The sequence below is a fragment of the Hesperophylax consimilis genome, chromosome 22, assembly GCF_061612785.1.
Source record: "Hesperophylax consimilis isolate HC1 chromosome 22, BYU_Hcon_1.0, whole genome shotgun sequence".
NCBI classification, from domain to species: domain Eukaryota; kingdom Metazoa; phylum Arthropoda; class Insecta; order Trichoptera; family Limnephilidae; genus Hesperophylax; species Hesperophylax consimilis.
This window is the reverse complement of record NC_142857.1, coordinates 16,589,473-16,603,747: the sequence shown is the minus strand read 5'-3', so window position 1 is coordinate 16,603,747 and position 14,275 is coordinate 16,589,473. Positions and strand designations below refer to the sequence as shown.

Here is a 14,275-nt window from a genome sequence, read left to right as displayed (position 1 = left end):
TGTCAAACTTATAGGTTACCTCACATAAAATCAGTTTCTTCAATAGTATGAAAACGACATTTACTTTTTAAAACAATGGCGGAAAATCCTGTTGATAAACCTATCGGACCAATAGCCAAGGAAGTGAGGGCATTTGTAGAGAGAAATGATTGGGATTCCTTAGGAAAATACTTGGTCGGCAACAATACGCGATTTCGTGAAAACATTATAATTCCCAGGAGTTTCGGGCCTGTTAAAATCAAAGCTGATGAAGAAAAGATGATAGAATCGGCTGTGGAGAGCTGTGCCTTCAAATCCCTCATGAGCTGCGTCATAGGTAAGCCAATATTGCTTCCATAGTTACTTCGTCATTACATTTCCTCATAGTTTTTGAAGAATGGAGATTGAATTACGTCCTGTTTATGTTTACTTACGACTACCACACTTAACGCATAGTTACCAACGGCAATGTTTCTTTTTCAAGAAACCCAAACCTATTTGAAAATCCTCGCTTTCGAAATACGAAAAAGTGCATGGGATCTTCCACGAGTATACTTATTAGGCACATATAAGTTTACCTCTTTTAATATAAGTGGATTAAAAAAATGTTTGCCTAAAAATATTTTTCTATGTGCTTCTAAGGTGTGGAAATCAAGCATACCCGTTAAGGTTAAACGCATAGTACGTTATAATCTATACGTTCATGGCGTTAAATAATTATTTTATTAAAACACAATTTTTGTAAAATAAAATACTTTTTTGTTTTAAAACCACAATATTTATTAATTTAAGAACCGACCGGTTTCGCTTTACTTAAGCATCATCAGGGTACAAATTAATACTATCAATACTATTAATTTGTACATATGTTAGCTCATATCGTCATGTGTGCTAGTAAATTTAGAAACATAAAAAAAACCTTATTTGGCAAACATACTTAACATATATTTAAAATATAAATATAATCAATATTTGAATTTGAAGTAAACAAATTTTCGCCCTTTCAAAATTAATCATATTTTTAACTCAGTATGTTTATATGGTAATATCATTCGGTTTTTTGATAAAGTTGGACGGCCTGATACCTACATAGAGAAGCTTCTAGTTTGTTCGTTTGTTGATTGTTTTCAATTGTTTTCCTGGGTAATCTGGTTTGCTCTCGTCAGCTCTCGTGCTCTCTTCTCGTTCCCTGCCCTGGTGTTGGTCCTTGCCGCCTTTGCCTTCGACATTTTTGGAAATCGACGTGAGCTTATTTTACAATAATTTATTATATGTCGCTTTCGTCGATCGGCGTGCGAACTGCGAATTTCCTGATTCGACGGTGAGGTTATGTCAGGTTATGTGAAAATGCGCTATTTACGCGCAGATTGTTTAAAATCTAAAAAGTTTATAAATAGCATTTATAATTATATAGTTGGCGGCATCATCATCTGAGGATGAGCTGTCCAACAGATCCAGCAATAGGCGACAAGTATCATCCATTTCGAAAACGTGCTCAAGCTGTCAGTAAGTAAAGTTGTCACTTTGACAGATGAAATTATGTTCCTCGGCCGCTCTCGAATTCAACTGACCCCCTCTCCTACCATAGGAAGAAATATTTGATAGCGTCGTGTGTCGGTAGAAAAGATGATGCGCTGTACATTAACTTTTGATGTCAGCTTTGCGTGTGGCAGCAGCTTAACTTGCAAAAAGTATATTTTAAAAAAATAATTAAATTAACGCCATCTATGAACACGTAGTTTACAACGTACGTTGAGTTTAACCTTAAAAACAAGGATGGATATAGGAATGGATAGTATGTTTATTCTCTCATGTATAGATATACACCATAAACATAAACCTCTTTTGTACTTTTCTATTTTTAGGATATAGTTTTATTTAGAAGTGGCCCAAATAATGGAGCTGTATTTTAGAATACTGCGAATAAGGACTTCTTAATATGGCAGATGTCATGATCCAATGTTCTGGTTGATGTTATGGTTCTATCAAAACGACAGTTGGCCACCAAACAAAAGACATATTTATTTACATTATTTGAATGAAATAGCTATTAAATTGCACTACTTTGACAAATCAAAATACAAATGCTACTCTCTCAGTATTCTGCCTATCGATTATCTGACAACTGTTGTTTTTACTAGTTGAAAGCCCAAAATCAATCTCTGTAATTTGCTAGTATTCGTATGTCAAATTCTCGAGTGCCAAGCCTGCACTAACTAAGTTACTCAAACCAAAACACTCAGTTACAATATCTGCTGTATTTTACAGTATTGTTGTTTTAGGACATTTCTTCATTTATTATTAACTTTAAACCAAAAAATGAAATTATACGAAAGATCGGTAGCAGTGATTGTTTGTTTTTACGAAATACTTGTTTTAATTTTTATCATATTTTGTATGTACATATTCACTACAATCCGCTCCTTTTACTAATTGCACACTTGTCTGTTTTTTTTGGATGGCAGATTATTGAGAGATTACTGGATATTTACAGTAACTGTAGTTTCAAACAAACATTTTTGTTGTATTTTTATAAAATTAGCACTATATAAATTAGCTCACAATTGTATTAAATTCGTTTCTTAATGACCTTTTCATTTCTAGGTTATGGTCTGGGAGCTGCGCTGGGTCTGTTCACCTCCTCGGTGAACCCCAACGTGACGGATATGGGCCCAGGCGGCAAGCAGCAGACGGCGCGCGAGATCTTCCGCGAGATGAAGGGCACCACGCTCGGCTATGCTAAGAACTTCGCCATGATTGGTGCCGTGTTCGCCCTCATCGAGTGCAACATCGAGTCGGCACGCGGCAAGTCAGACTGGAAGAACGGCACATACGCGGGAGGGGTTACAGGAGGGCTAATTGGACTCAGAGGTATAACCCAATGGATTCTTAACCTGATCTACGCAGCTGTAGCGTATGTGGTCCATCGGCGGCTATCCCTTTATGCATATATATGATCCATTTTTTAAAAACACATGCAATGTAGTCTCTATAATCCAAATACTTAAAAACTGAGCCGAATTGAGGAATTTTCAGATAACTGGAATCTTTAAGAAACAACTTGATTTTTGGAACATGAGAGTTTGATGTTTTCTGGAACCTTTTAACTTAGATTTTTTTTACATTAGCGCCACACAGAAAAAAATCCTTTAGGATCTTCTTTGGGGATGCTGTGTGGAGGGTCTTTTTATGGAAAGGAAGGAGAGAAAGTTCTGTCTAGGAAAAAGGTACCAGAGTTGGGTACGAATTTTGGGGTCAATGTGTCCAGGAGTGACGGACTTATGAATCCATCCATCCCACTGCGGTGCAAGGGGATTGGTAGAGAGAGTCCTGCTGGGTAGGTCAAAAGGTCTCCCTCAACCAGTCCTCTACAGTCAGTAGGTGGGCAAAGGCATCCGCGGCCAAGACGTACACATACCTCACCCCATGAACTTGGGCACCCCCAAATCGCCAAACATAGCGAACCACTTGGGGTGACCTATGGTAGGGTTGTTAGTTCCCCACTAGATGGTTCCCGGGGCGGCGGTATCCATACTTGCCTCCCAAATTGCTAGACACTATAGTCAAAATTTGCTTGTATTATTACTAACTAACCATCACGCCGTTTCTGCGCAGGGGTAGTCAGAGCACAGACCGCTAAACAACTCGGTCTTGGCACACACTCCTTGCCTCATTCACATTCATACATACTCTTCTATTATTCTGACTCTTGACATGGTGCGACTCAAGTATCTTATTCACTTGGTCGTGCCATGTCTTCCTCGGGCCTCCCCGACTTCTGCTACCATTCACATTTGCATTGTATATTCTCATTACACTCCTTTCTTCGCTCATTCGCTCTACATGCCCAAACCATCTAAGCGTCCCTTTATTGATCTTACTCATTACACTGACATGAGCCTTGCACTCTTTGCGGATCTCCACATTTCTCTCACGATCATACATGGTTTTACTACACATATGCCTCAGGGATCTCATTTCTACAGCATTCAGTCTACTTTAATCCTTTCTCTGCCAGTTACATGATTCACTTCCGTACATCAGGGTAGGTACCAGCACTCGATTGTGGCCTGCTAGCTTCGCGTCTTTGGACAATTTTTTGTTAGCGCCAACTGCGTTCAGTCCTTCATTAATGCATTATTTTTTTCACAATTTTATTATGTTACCACCTTGATACGGGCATTCACCTAGTTTGGTGGGTCTATTTTTAAATAAATCTGATTAAGGCGATGCACTACGTCGTGTAATATTTTAAATTTAGCCGCTATCAATAACAACCCTTACGTAGATGGCGATAAGGTTTAAATTCCCGCTTAACACCATCCGCCTGTTTTGATTTATGTAAGAAAAAAACATGGCCAAAAAGTGCCTTTTATTTTATTTTGTGGATGTTCAGGCATAAATATTATCATTTTATAAATAACTTAATTTTCCACATTATACAATAAAATCATAACCGAAAATGGGTTCGTAAGTAGGAGATTTTGAACTTTAAAGCAGTTTTCATAGGCCTTTACATTTTTTTTCTGGGCTTATAAAAAGACTTATCTAAAAAACACTCGATTATTTCAAAGGCCAAGATGTATTCTACTCGCAGTATTTAATTAAAGCATCTGAAACATTTCCAGGCGACCAAATTTTCAAACCAAAAAAACACATGATTTTGCATTACTACGTATGGCATCGCCTTAAAAATCTTATGGAACTCTCGCAGGGCAAATATTATAAACTTTTAAAATTTAATATGAACTTTTTACGGGAGTTCCTCATTAGAGTTAGCGCGCGGTATAAATGGACGAATCAGGAAGAGTTTTCATATGAAACTGCACAAGAGTTCCAATTGCCCAGAGCCGGTGAAGCTAAGGCATCCCTAATTAAGGAATGTTGTGAAGCCATAGTAGGTGAGAGTGAGAGGTTATCTGGTTACTAAAACCGTGTTGATTACGAGTAGTGATCTCTACCAACACGACACAAAGGGTATCTTCCACTCTGGACCCCGAATATTTTTCTTCTTAACAAGTTTTAAAAGTAGTTATTCTCTGTTTCTAGCTGGTGTCAAAGCTGGACTGGTGGGAGCTGCAGGTTTTGCCGCTTTCTCCACTGTCATAGATTATTACATGCGAAGCCGATAAATTATTGCATTTAATGTTGCGTGAATGTTAAATATGGATGATTGCTGACATGTTGTTTAATATTATTGTTATTGTTAATAAACGAATTGTAAATAAGTACATTATATAATGTAATGAATAGTTGTAATAGATTTTTCTGTAATAAAAAATTAAAACAAATTAAATAAATTGTCTTTTCGGGTAAAATTCGGTTTATGGGAGTCACTCGAATAACCGAAATTGAACTTGATTTAGACTAATTTAGGGCTGGGGAATCCGAATCTGTAAGAATTAGGTGGGGGTCGGCACTATTAACTGAGTTATAGGGTCTTGAAATTTTGTACGCGATACATAGAAACCATGTTTTATTTATCAATTATGACATAAGAAAATCAAATTAATGACTATATACTTTTGAAATTTCAGTAGTGCCAACCAAAAAAAGAAAAGTGTTGCCATATAATAATAATATTTTTTTACAAAATAGGTTCGGTTTTTAGTTTGGGTTAGAGTAGGCAGAAGAACATGGGAAAAAGGTATTAGAATTAAATCACAAACCAGTCTATACAAACCTAGCGTAGCCCACAAACTACTTGAAAACTGGGATATAACTCTAAGGCTCATAGCGCACTAGCGGCTAGGCCGCAGCGGCCAGGTCGCGGCGGCCATTGAGATAGATACATTAATATGAAATCGCTATAGAGCACGCGCACCTAGCCGCACGCGGCCAGCGGCCACACCAAGCCGCAGCGGCCAGCGAGATCGAAGCGACGCATTTGCGGCCCGTGTTCAGTCGCTGGCCGCTGCGGCCACTGAGAACTATTGCATTGTAGTTAAATCACCAGGGCGCGCGCACTAGCCGCGGCGGCCGCACGTATTGTGGAACTACAGCGTGATTCGTGATCATCGCGATGTCTTTCGACACGGAAAGATTTATAACCGAGATTGAGACAAGGAGGGCATTGTGGGACATGTCCTGTGAAGGCTACGCCAACCGAGACTTAAAAAGGATGATGTGGGAAAAGATCATAGAAATATTTGGTAATGAAAAATTATCAATAACAGAAAAGGAAGAGAAGAAAATTCTATCCAATCACCTGAATCAGACTACTCTCAGGCCTTGCAAGATTCAGAAATAATTGAAACGTTTTTTAATAATTATTGAACAACTGCACCTTTGATTATGATAGTACAGTACTTAAATACTTTTATGTACCTACTTGTTTCACTTATCTACCTGCATCCTTTTTCATAAAACAGACACTGAGATAAAAAAATAATTTGAATAAAAGTAGATAGGCATAGGCTTACCTTAAAGTTACAATAAGTTTTTCCTTGGCAGAAATGCAGGGGCGAAATTTAGTTACAGTGCCGGTGATTGATGGACTTAATTTTCTTAACAGTTCTTCAAACGAAGACTTGCTCATCCGCAAATAATTAAAGAACTTGTCATCATATTGCAGAAGGTCGGTGAATTAAGTATGAGATAATCCCTTTGTTCGCCTTTCACGTAGCAAGGGATGAACCCAATATTTTTTCCTTTTCTTTTTCCGCTTCTTACTTATAAGATACAAAAGCACTGATATTTCCTCAACGTTCATTTTGAAGCGCGCTGTATGTGCAACTGACGATCTTGCCGCGGTTTTGGCCGCGTTGCAAATCGCAACCCCTGCGGCCTGGCCGCGCGTCGTGGCCGCGCTGCCAGGTCGCTAGTGCGCGTTGGCCCTAAAGGGGACGCGAGCAGGCGTTATTAAAGGGGCATTTTTTTGTAACAGGAAATACCATGGAAAAAAGGTATTAGAATTAAATCACAAACCAGTCTATACAAACCTAGCGTAGCCCACAAACTATTTGAAAACTGGGATGTAACTCTAAAGGAGACGCGAGCAGGCGTTATTAAAGGGGCAATTTTTTGTAACAGGAAATAACATGGAAAAAAGGTATTAGAATTAAATCACAAACCAGTCTATACAAACCTAGCGAAGCCCACAAACTATTGGGGGAAAACTATTTGGAAAACTGGGATGTAACTCTAAAGGGGACGCGAGCAGGCGTTATTAAAGGGGCAATTTTTTGTAACAGGAAATAACATGGAAAATAGGTATTAGAATCAAATCACAAACCAGTCTATACAAACCTAGCGTAGCCCACAAACTACTTGAAAACTGGGATAAAACTCTAAAGGGGACACGAGTGGGCGTTATTAACCCTCAGGATCCGACCAACTACAATAGCAGTTCAGTGAAATCATGACTTCCTTCAGGTGCACTGCAATGTGCAGTGTGCAGAACTAGGTTTTAGAAGTTTTGAACGCATTTCAATACTGTCAATGAAAATTCCTAAGTAAAATATTGATATTGTAGAAGTCTGTCAATTATTTCATATATAATTTTCAATATTATATTTGGCTTTGAGATATTTACAAAATATTACCCGGCTTCTAAGGGTTAAAGGGTAATTTTTTTGTTATAGAAAATCACAGTTAGGTTAGGTTATATATTATATATATATATATAAATTTAAAATTGACAAGATTTTAAATAATAAACTACAAATCTGGCAAATATATTTCATTTTCTGAATTTTCCATGCATTGATATTATTATTATATGGCAACACTTTTTATTTTTTGGTTGGCAATTCTGAAATGTGAGACTATTAAATAGTCATTAATTTGATTTTCTTATGTCATAATTGATAAATAAAACATAGTTTCTATGTATCGCGTACGAAATTTCAAAACCCTATAACTCAGTTAATAGTGCCGACCCCCACCTAATTCTTACAGATTCGGATTCCCCAGCCCTAAATTAGTCTAAATCAAGTTCAATTTCGGTTATTCGAGTGACTCCCCTAAACCGAATTTTTTCCGTCTTTTCTGTATTACACGATGTTTTCCTGTTGAAGCAGCTTCGTCAGTTGCACTCAATGTATGAAAATCTGAAAATATGCATTATGCCCATCATTAAATAATATTGAGTGCACTGAGGAATATATTACCCCTAGAGATGCATAAGCTACACATAATTTAACCTTTTATTTATTTATTGGACAATTTTTATAGCGCCGCTTTTGTGAGATATCACCTCAGGGGCGCTTTACAGTTGATGCAGGTATTAAAAAATATAAATATTACAAAAATAAAGTGAAGTTAAGTTAAGTAAACTGAAGTACAGGAACAGGTGACACGAAGATGGAAGATGGAGACTCTGCAGCAAGAATCCTAGGTGGTGAGGTTACGTACCTGAAGATAAATAATATCACCCGAAGGGGAGTCACCAGGGTTCCCTGTTTATCGCAGAGCGATCGTGTATCTTAATATTCTTTTGGCCCTTTCCAGTAACACTCAGATGTTAGTTACAATTTTGTTATACCTACCGTTTTAACCAGACATTGCCCTTCTTTGCCCAGCAGTCAACTGTTAAGTAATCCAAAATGATAAAATGAAGCATAATTGAGTCATCCACTTGCAAAACCCACTCTGGAATTTTTCGTAAATCTGTAGATGTCGCGAAAAACTGTTTGGAACACTTTGAATACAAAAAGAATGTACCTTTTATGCTAAATACCAAAATGGTGAAAAATATGAATTATTTTATTCAATTTTTTTGGAATAACTAAATGAGTAAAATCTCTAATTGTAATATTTAATTATCGAAGACAATTTTAGCAATTCCTAAATGAATATTTGAAACAGAAAAAGGATACGGTCACATCTAGGACTCGAACCCAGGGCCCTTGCCTTGGCGGGGCACCGCTCTACCAACTGAGCTAATGGAACCCTATCTCCTTCAGTCATATTTAACTGAATCATACTTCGAATAAGAACTACCGAAATTGCCTTCATTTTTTTCACTGCACATTAAAATTAAAATAAGATATATTTATCTAAGACACTGTGTAGATTGTATTTAGTTCGAGTCGAATCTTGCGATCATACATAAAGATAGCAGCCAATAAAAATATTCATTTAGGAATCGCTAATATTATCTTCAATAATTTAATACATTATTTATTTTCAATTCATCCGAACCAGCAGAAATTTCTAGAGCAGGTTTTACAAATCGACGACTATTGTCAAATATGTATTATTTATAACCCTTAATGTACACCCCTAGTAAAATACACTTTTTATGTCTGCACTTGTGGCTTGTTTGCGGAGAGAAATTCGAGAGTATCTTTTGGAATTGGACAAATATTATTTAATATTTTTAAAAAAAAGTGACAATAAGTTAATCCCATGAGTATTAACATTCATTGATGGCCTACTTTGACTGTGTTTTATAATAATATTAATTTGAAATGCCTTCTGAACTTTCTGTAATAACAAACACCTGATCAAAACAGCAGTCATGGGAGAGTGCGCATCCAACATCCAGTGTCCTTTTTCCAATATCAAACTTTAACCAATAAGAATTCACATTGTCCAACATGCAAATTAAAAAAAGTGTTTTCTGTATAATTTTAAACATTTGAGGGGTATAAAAACCATATACCAATGCAAAATGTTCACCATTAAAAAAAAAGATTTTCATATTTCCCTTAAGCTTTTTTGATGATTTTTTTTAAACTAGAAGCTTATCCATATATTTTTAGATACACATTTTGAAATAAATCATTTTCTGATTTTTTTCTACTCTAAAAACAAATGTATTTTGAATTGTGGAAGTTTTGCAGTTCCACTCAGCTTAGTGGCATTTTTTAACATTTGGTAGAGTGGCACTTCAACTAGCATGGCAGCCATATTGGATTTTCAAAGTACTTATTTGTTTTCTGGCTCATGATTGGTGCATTTCTAGAGTGGCGCTTTTGAACTTCACCAAAAGTGGAAGAGAGGCAGTTTTGCATTTGACCACAATTGAGGCTTAGAGGCGTTTTTACTTTGGTTTGAATATTGTATTGTGTGAATGATAGTTAAATATAGATTACTAGTCAAACATTAGGTAAAATGAACAGTGTGGATTGTGGGGGTTTTGCTTTTATACCCCTCATTTAGAACATATATACTAATTTCTTTCAATTTTAAACATTTTAGATAGCATTTAATTGATGTAATCCACTGTATATGCCCTTTTCGCGAAAAAAACTTTAAAGTCCTATTTGTCCAGAATTATGTTTTGGTCTGTTTGACAAAAACGAACTGGGGCGACGTACTGTAAATGAAGCAGATACTGAAGTCAGCAAGTTCAATAGTGAAGAAAAATAGGTAGGGAACAGGATAAAAACGAAAAATGGATAATCTATTTATATAAATAAAAATGTTTGGGGATTTGGTAGTGACATAATGAAAGATGTTGGTTTTGACGTCAGAGCGTTTATTTTGAGGCAGTTGCGCAGTTGTGAGATGACGATGATACCAGGTGTAAGCGGCGATGACGGCAGTGGAGTGGTCGAGGCGGTAAAGTCGGTGGCTCGGCACCTCGTTGGTGGAGACCGGACTTGATGATGTGTTCAGCACTGGCAAAGACGTGGAGTCTTCCGAGTACTCCAGTGTGAAACAGGATAGCCGAAGGTATAATTAACCTGGTCGGTGATTCTGCGGGGCCGTGGCGCAGACCGGCGAAGGTGTTGCAGGGTCTATATTCTATATATTCTAGTACTATCGCTACAATTGATATTTCGACACAATTTTGCATTTGAAAATGTGTGTGTTTTTATAATGTTTGTTTAATTTTGTAAATGATAAGTTTTTAATAATTCTGGATACAGTCGCCATCTATGGATTGTTTGAATAATTGATTATTAGAAATGGTGTGAATCTGCACTAACATTCTAGAGCTCTAACCATGTCGATAACCAGTTGCTTCTTTTTCATTGTGTATGTCCGAATCTGTCAATAAGTGTCAATGGATTAGTATTTTTAACCTATAAAGGGACTGTTCCCAGTGAAAAGGTGTTCTTTCCTTCAGAAATTTATTACAATAAATAGTGTTTATCTGTACAAGGGTCGGGCCCGTTATCAATAAATTGTTATTGTCAACGTTGATATTATAAAAAGCATGTTTTGTGATACGAAATAAAAAAGTTAAAATAAGCTCCAAGTGTTTCCAGTAAAGTCCATAAACCAGAAAAATATTCAACCTGTATTATATAAATTTCACCTGTGACTGGTAAAAACATGCTTTTTTGAAAAACAGCATCATCTGTTGGACAAACATGCTTTTTTTAAAAAAACAGGGCCATCTGTTAGACGTATAAGCAGCACGCGCTGTTGTTTCTCTATCTGCAAAGACAAATTGAGCCACAGCAACGCGTAGTGGGGTATAACTGGTATTAATTATGAAACAACTTAACATTATAGCACTTCCTTCTTCTTCTGGCGCGAGTAAAATTAGAACGAGTATTTATGGATGTATTTTTAAATGTAAGTATGCTAGTTGTAAATTTTTACATATGTAAATTAAGACAATAGTTATAGGTCTTACTCGTAAGTCACTAGGTACAATTCTTAAATGTAAGTCACTAGTTTTAAGTCAGTAGTTCTAGTATTTATTATTTAATCAATATATTTGTACAGCACCCTTGAGGTGATTTTTCACGAAAACTTGATGTATGGTAATAAGTTGGATATTCAAGCGATAGATGGCACTAGTCATAAAGCTTACTCCAGAGTCCGACAGATGTCGCTAGAGTGTAGCAATTGCCTGTGGGATATCATTGACAGACAACAAGCTTCCAGAAACAGAGAATTACCGACCCTCGGGTAATGAACAGTGTAGCTAAATCCAGACATATTTATTGTACGTAAATAAACACAATCACAAGTAGAACCTTTTACTTTTCACAAGAGTTCCCAACACTAAATCTGCATAGTAAAGCAGAGACATAACAATAAATTAGCCAAATATTATTATTATTATAAGAACATAGTACTTTTATCAGCAAACCAACCATTGATACAGCATGTTCAAATGCTGATTCTTTCTCACATCAATTGTTGATATTATGGTCATGTATGAAACCAACCTCCATCAATACTGTTTAGGAGACCTAATAAGAATAAGTAAAAAACTGATTATTGTTATTATTATTTATTGTAAATATATTGCAACTGCCATTTAATATTGCACATAAGTAAACATTGCACACAACTAAATAGTATAGTATAATAAAAGTAGAAAGTCTTAAAAATAAAGGACTCGTCAATTTTTTTCAATCAAATCATAAAAAAGAAGCGATCGATACAATGGGATATTTACAAAAAATTTGCCTTGAGCAATGGAGATTTCCGGGCATTCGGTTTAGGATATGCGTGCGCTCATTCATGAAATCGTACCAACAAACATATAAACTGTTTAAAGACAACTAATCCACCTATATTTCATCGTTTATTCCATATTTGTAGGTTTTGTAACTGAGCTCTTTTGGGAATTTCGTAATAAATTCTAAAAATTCGTCTCCCTAAATTTAGGCCGCCATCACTCAAGGCCTAGAGTGGATAGACCTAAATGTGTGTAGCCATCGTCCTTATATATATGGGTAGCCACAGGTTATAAAAAATGAATTACTCTTAGTGAGCTATTTACAGAAACATAATATTATTTCTTCTTGGATGAGAAATTTTACTTTTTATGCACCGCACAGATTGTTTTAATGTTTGTGGACAGTATGTATATTTATACGTGCACAGTGCCAAAAGATGAATATGACAGCATGTCTGCATACGTCTGATAATTTAGGTTAAAATTTTAAATATAATATTGACAGGAAACTTTAAATATGTTTAATCCATCGAAGCGACAATAATTCTACTTGGTAGAAATAAAATCAGATCCATTTTTTCTATTGATTGATGATTGAAATAGTCCTTCTAAGATATTATCATAATTGCCAGTTCTCTCTAAAGAGATGTGTCAAATAGGTATTATTTCAAACATACCTAAACAATCGCATTCAGGTATTGAATAGGTATTATTTCAAACATACCTAAACAATCAAATTCAGGTCTCGAAAAGGTATTATTTCAAACATACCTAAACAATCGCATTCAGGTATTGAATAGGTATTATTTCAAACATACCTAAACAATCAAATTCAGGTCTCGAATAGGTATTATTTCAAACATACCTAAAAAATCGCATTCAGGTATTGAATAGGTATTATTTCAAACATACCTAAACAATCAAATTCAGGTCTCGAATAGGTATTATTTCAAACATACCTAAACAATCGCATTCAGGTATTGAATAGGTATTATTTCAAATAAACCTAAACAATCACATTAAGGTATCGAATAGAAATAAAACTTAGAAAATATTTTATTGCACAATAATTTCAAAACATTTTTTCATTTCATATCATGTAAATCATAATGAGTTAAGTATGAAATATTTAAATGCTTTTAAAAACTTACGAGAAGTTGATAACGAATCATAAAACAATATTTTTTAAAGTCATTATTAGCGACACTCAAATGAAAATTTGAATCAGAAAAATTGTAAAAAGATTCAATCGCATCTAGAAATTGAACTCAGGACCTCAACCTTGCCGTGGCTTTGCTCTACCACTGAGCTAATCCGTCCCTATCCCCTTCGGTCATATTTAACTGTATCATATTTTGACTAAGATCTACCATCATCTTAATTTTCTTAAGGCTTATTTTTATTGGCTGCAATCTTTATGTATGTTTGCAAGAATCTTCCCAAACAAAATGCGATTTAGATAGTGTCTTGGAAAAATATATCCATTTTTATTTTAATGTTTGACATATATCGACTTTTTTTAAGTTTATGATGAATATTTTTTATTTCAATTTAAGGTTTAACTCATTATAATTCATAATATATTTTAAAAAAAACTTAAAATAATAGTTTTCAAAAATATAACATAAAATGTAGATTTAAGAGGCTTTTTAGAATCAAGATTATTTTATCCAATAAAGACAAAATGATCACCACACATTCAAAATGCAAATATGTTTAGTTTTTACTTAAATAGGTACATAAATGCTACGTTTCTAGTGTAACCAGTGCTTTCATCCATTTTCTGTATTAACGGGTTTCCAACAAAAATTCTTTTAACACATTTGTATTTCACTGTGTTAAAAACAGCCATAACACAAAAATTATTTTGGGATTAAAAAATCAACATTTGAAACCAAATAACGCAATACTTTCTAGCATTTATCTTTAATCAAAAATATTTTATTATAGTTTTAGTACCTTTTTTTTAGGATTTTTTTTCCG

The 14,275-nt window shown here is 35.3% G+C and overlaps 1 protein-coding gene across 1 annotated transcript; it reads left to right on the top strand.

The window, feature by feature from the left end:
- Window positions 1-5,233, top strand: LOC149413142 (mitochondrial import inner membrane translocase subunit Tim22). Its single transcript, XM_089645079.1, has 3 exons — window positions 1-316; window positions 2,584-2,850; window positions 5,029-5,233. The coding sequence occupies exons 1-3, from the start codon at window positions 76-78 to the stop codon at window positions 5,109-5,111; spliced, it is 591 nt and encodes a 196-aa protein (XP_089501205.1). The 5' UTR covers window positions 1-75; the 3' UTR covers window positions 5,112-5,233.
- The last annotated feature ends 9,042 nt before the right edge of the window (window positions 5,234-14,275 follow it).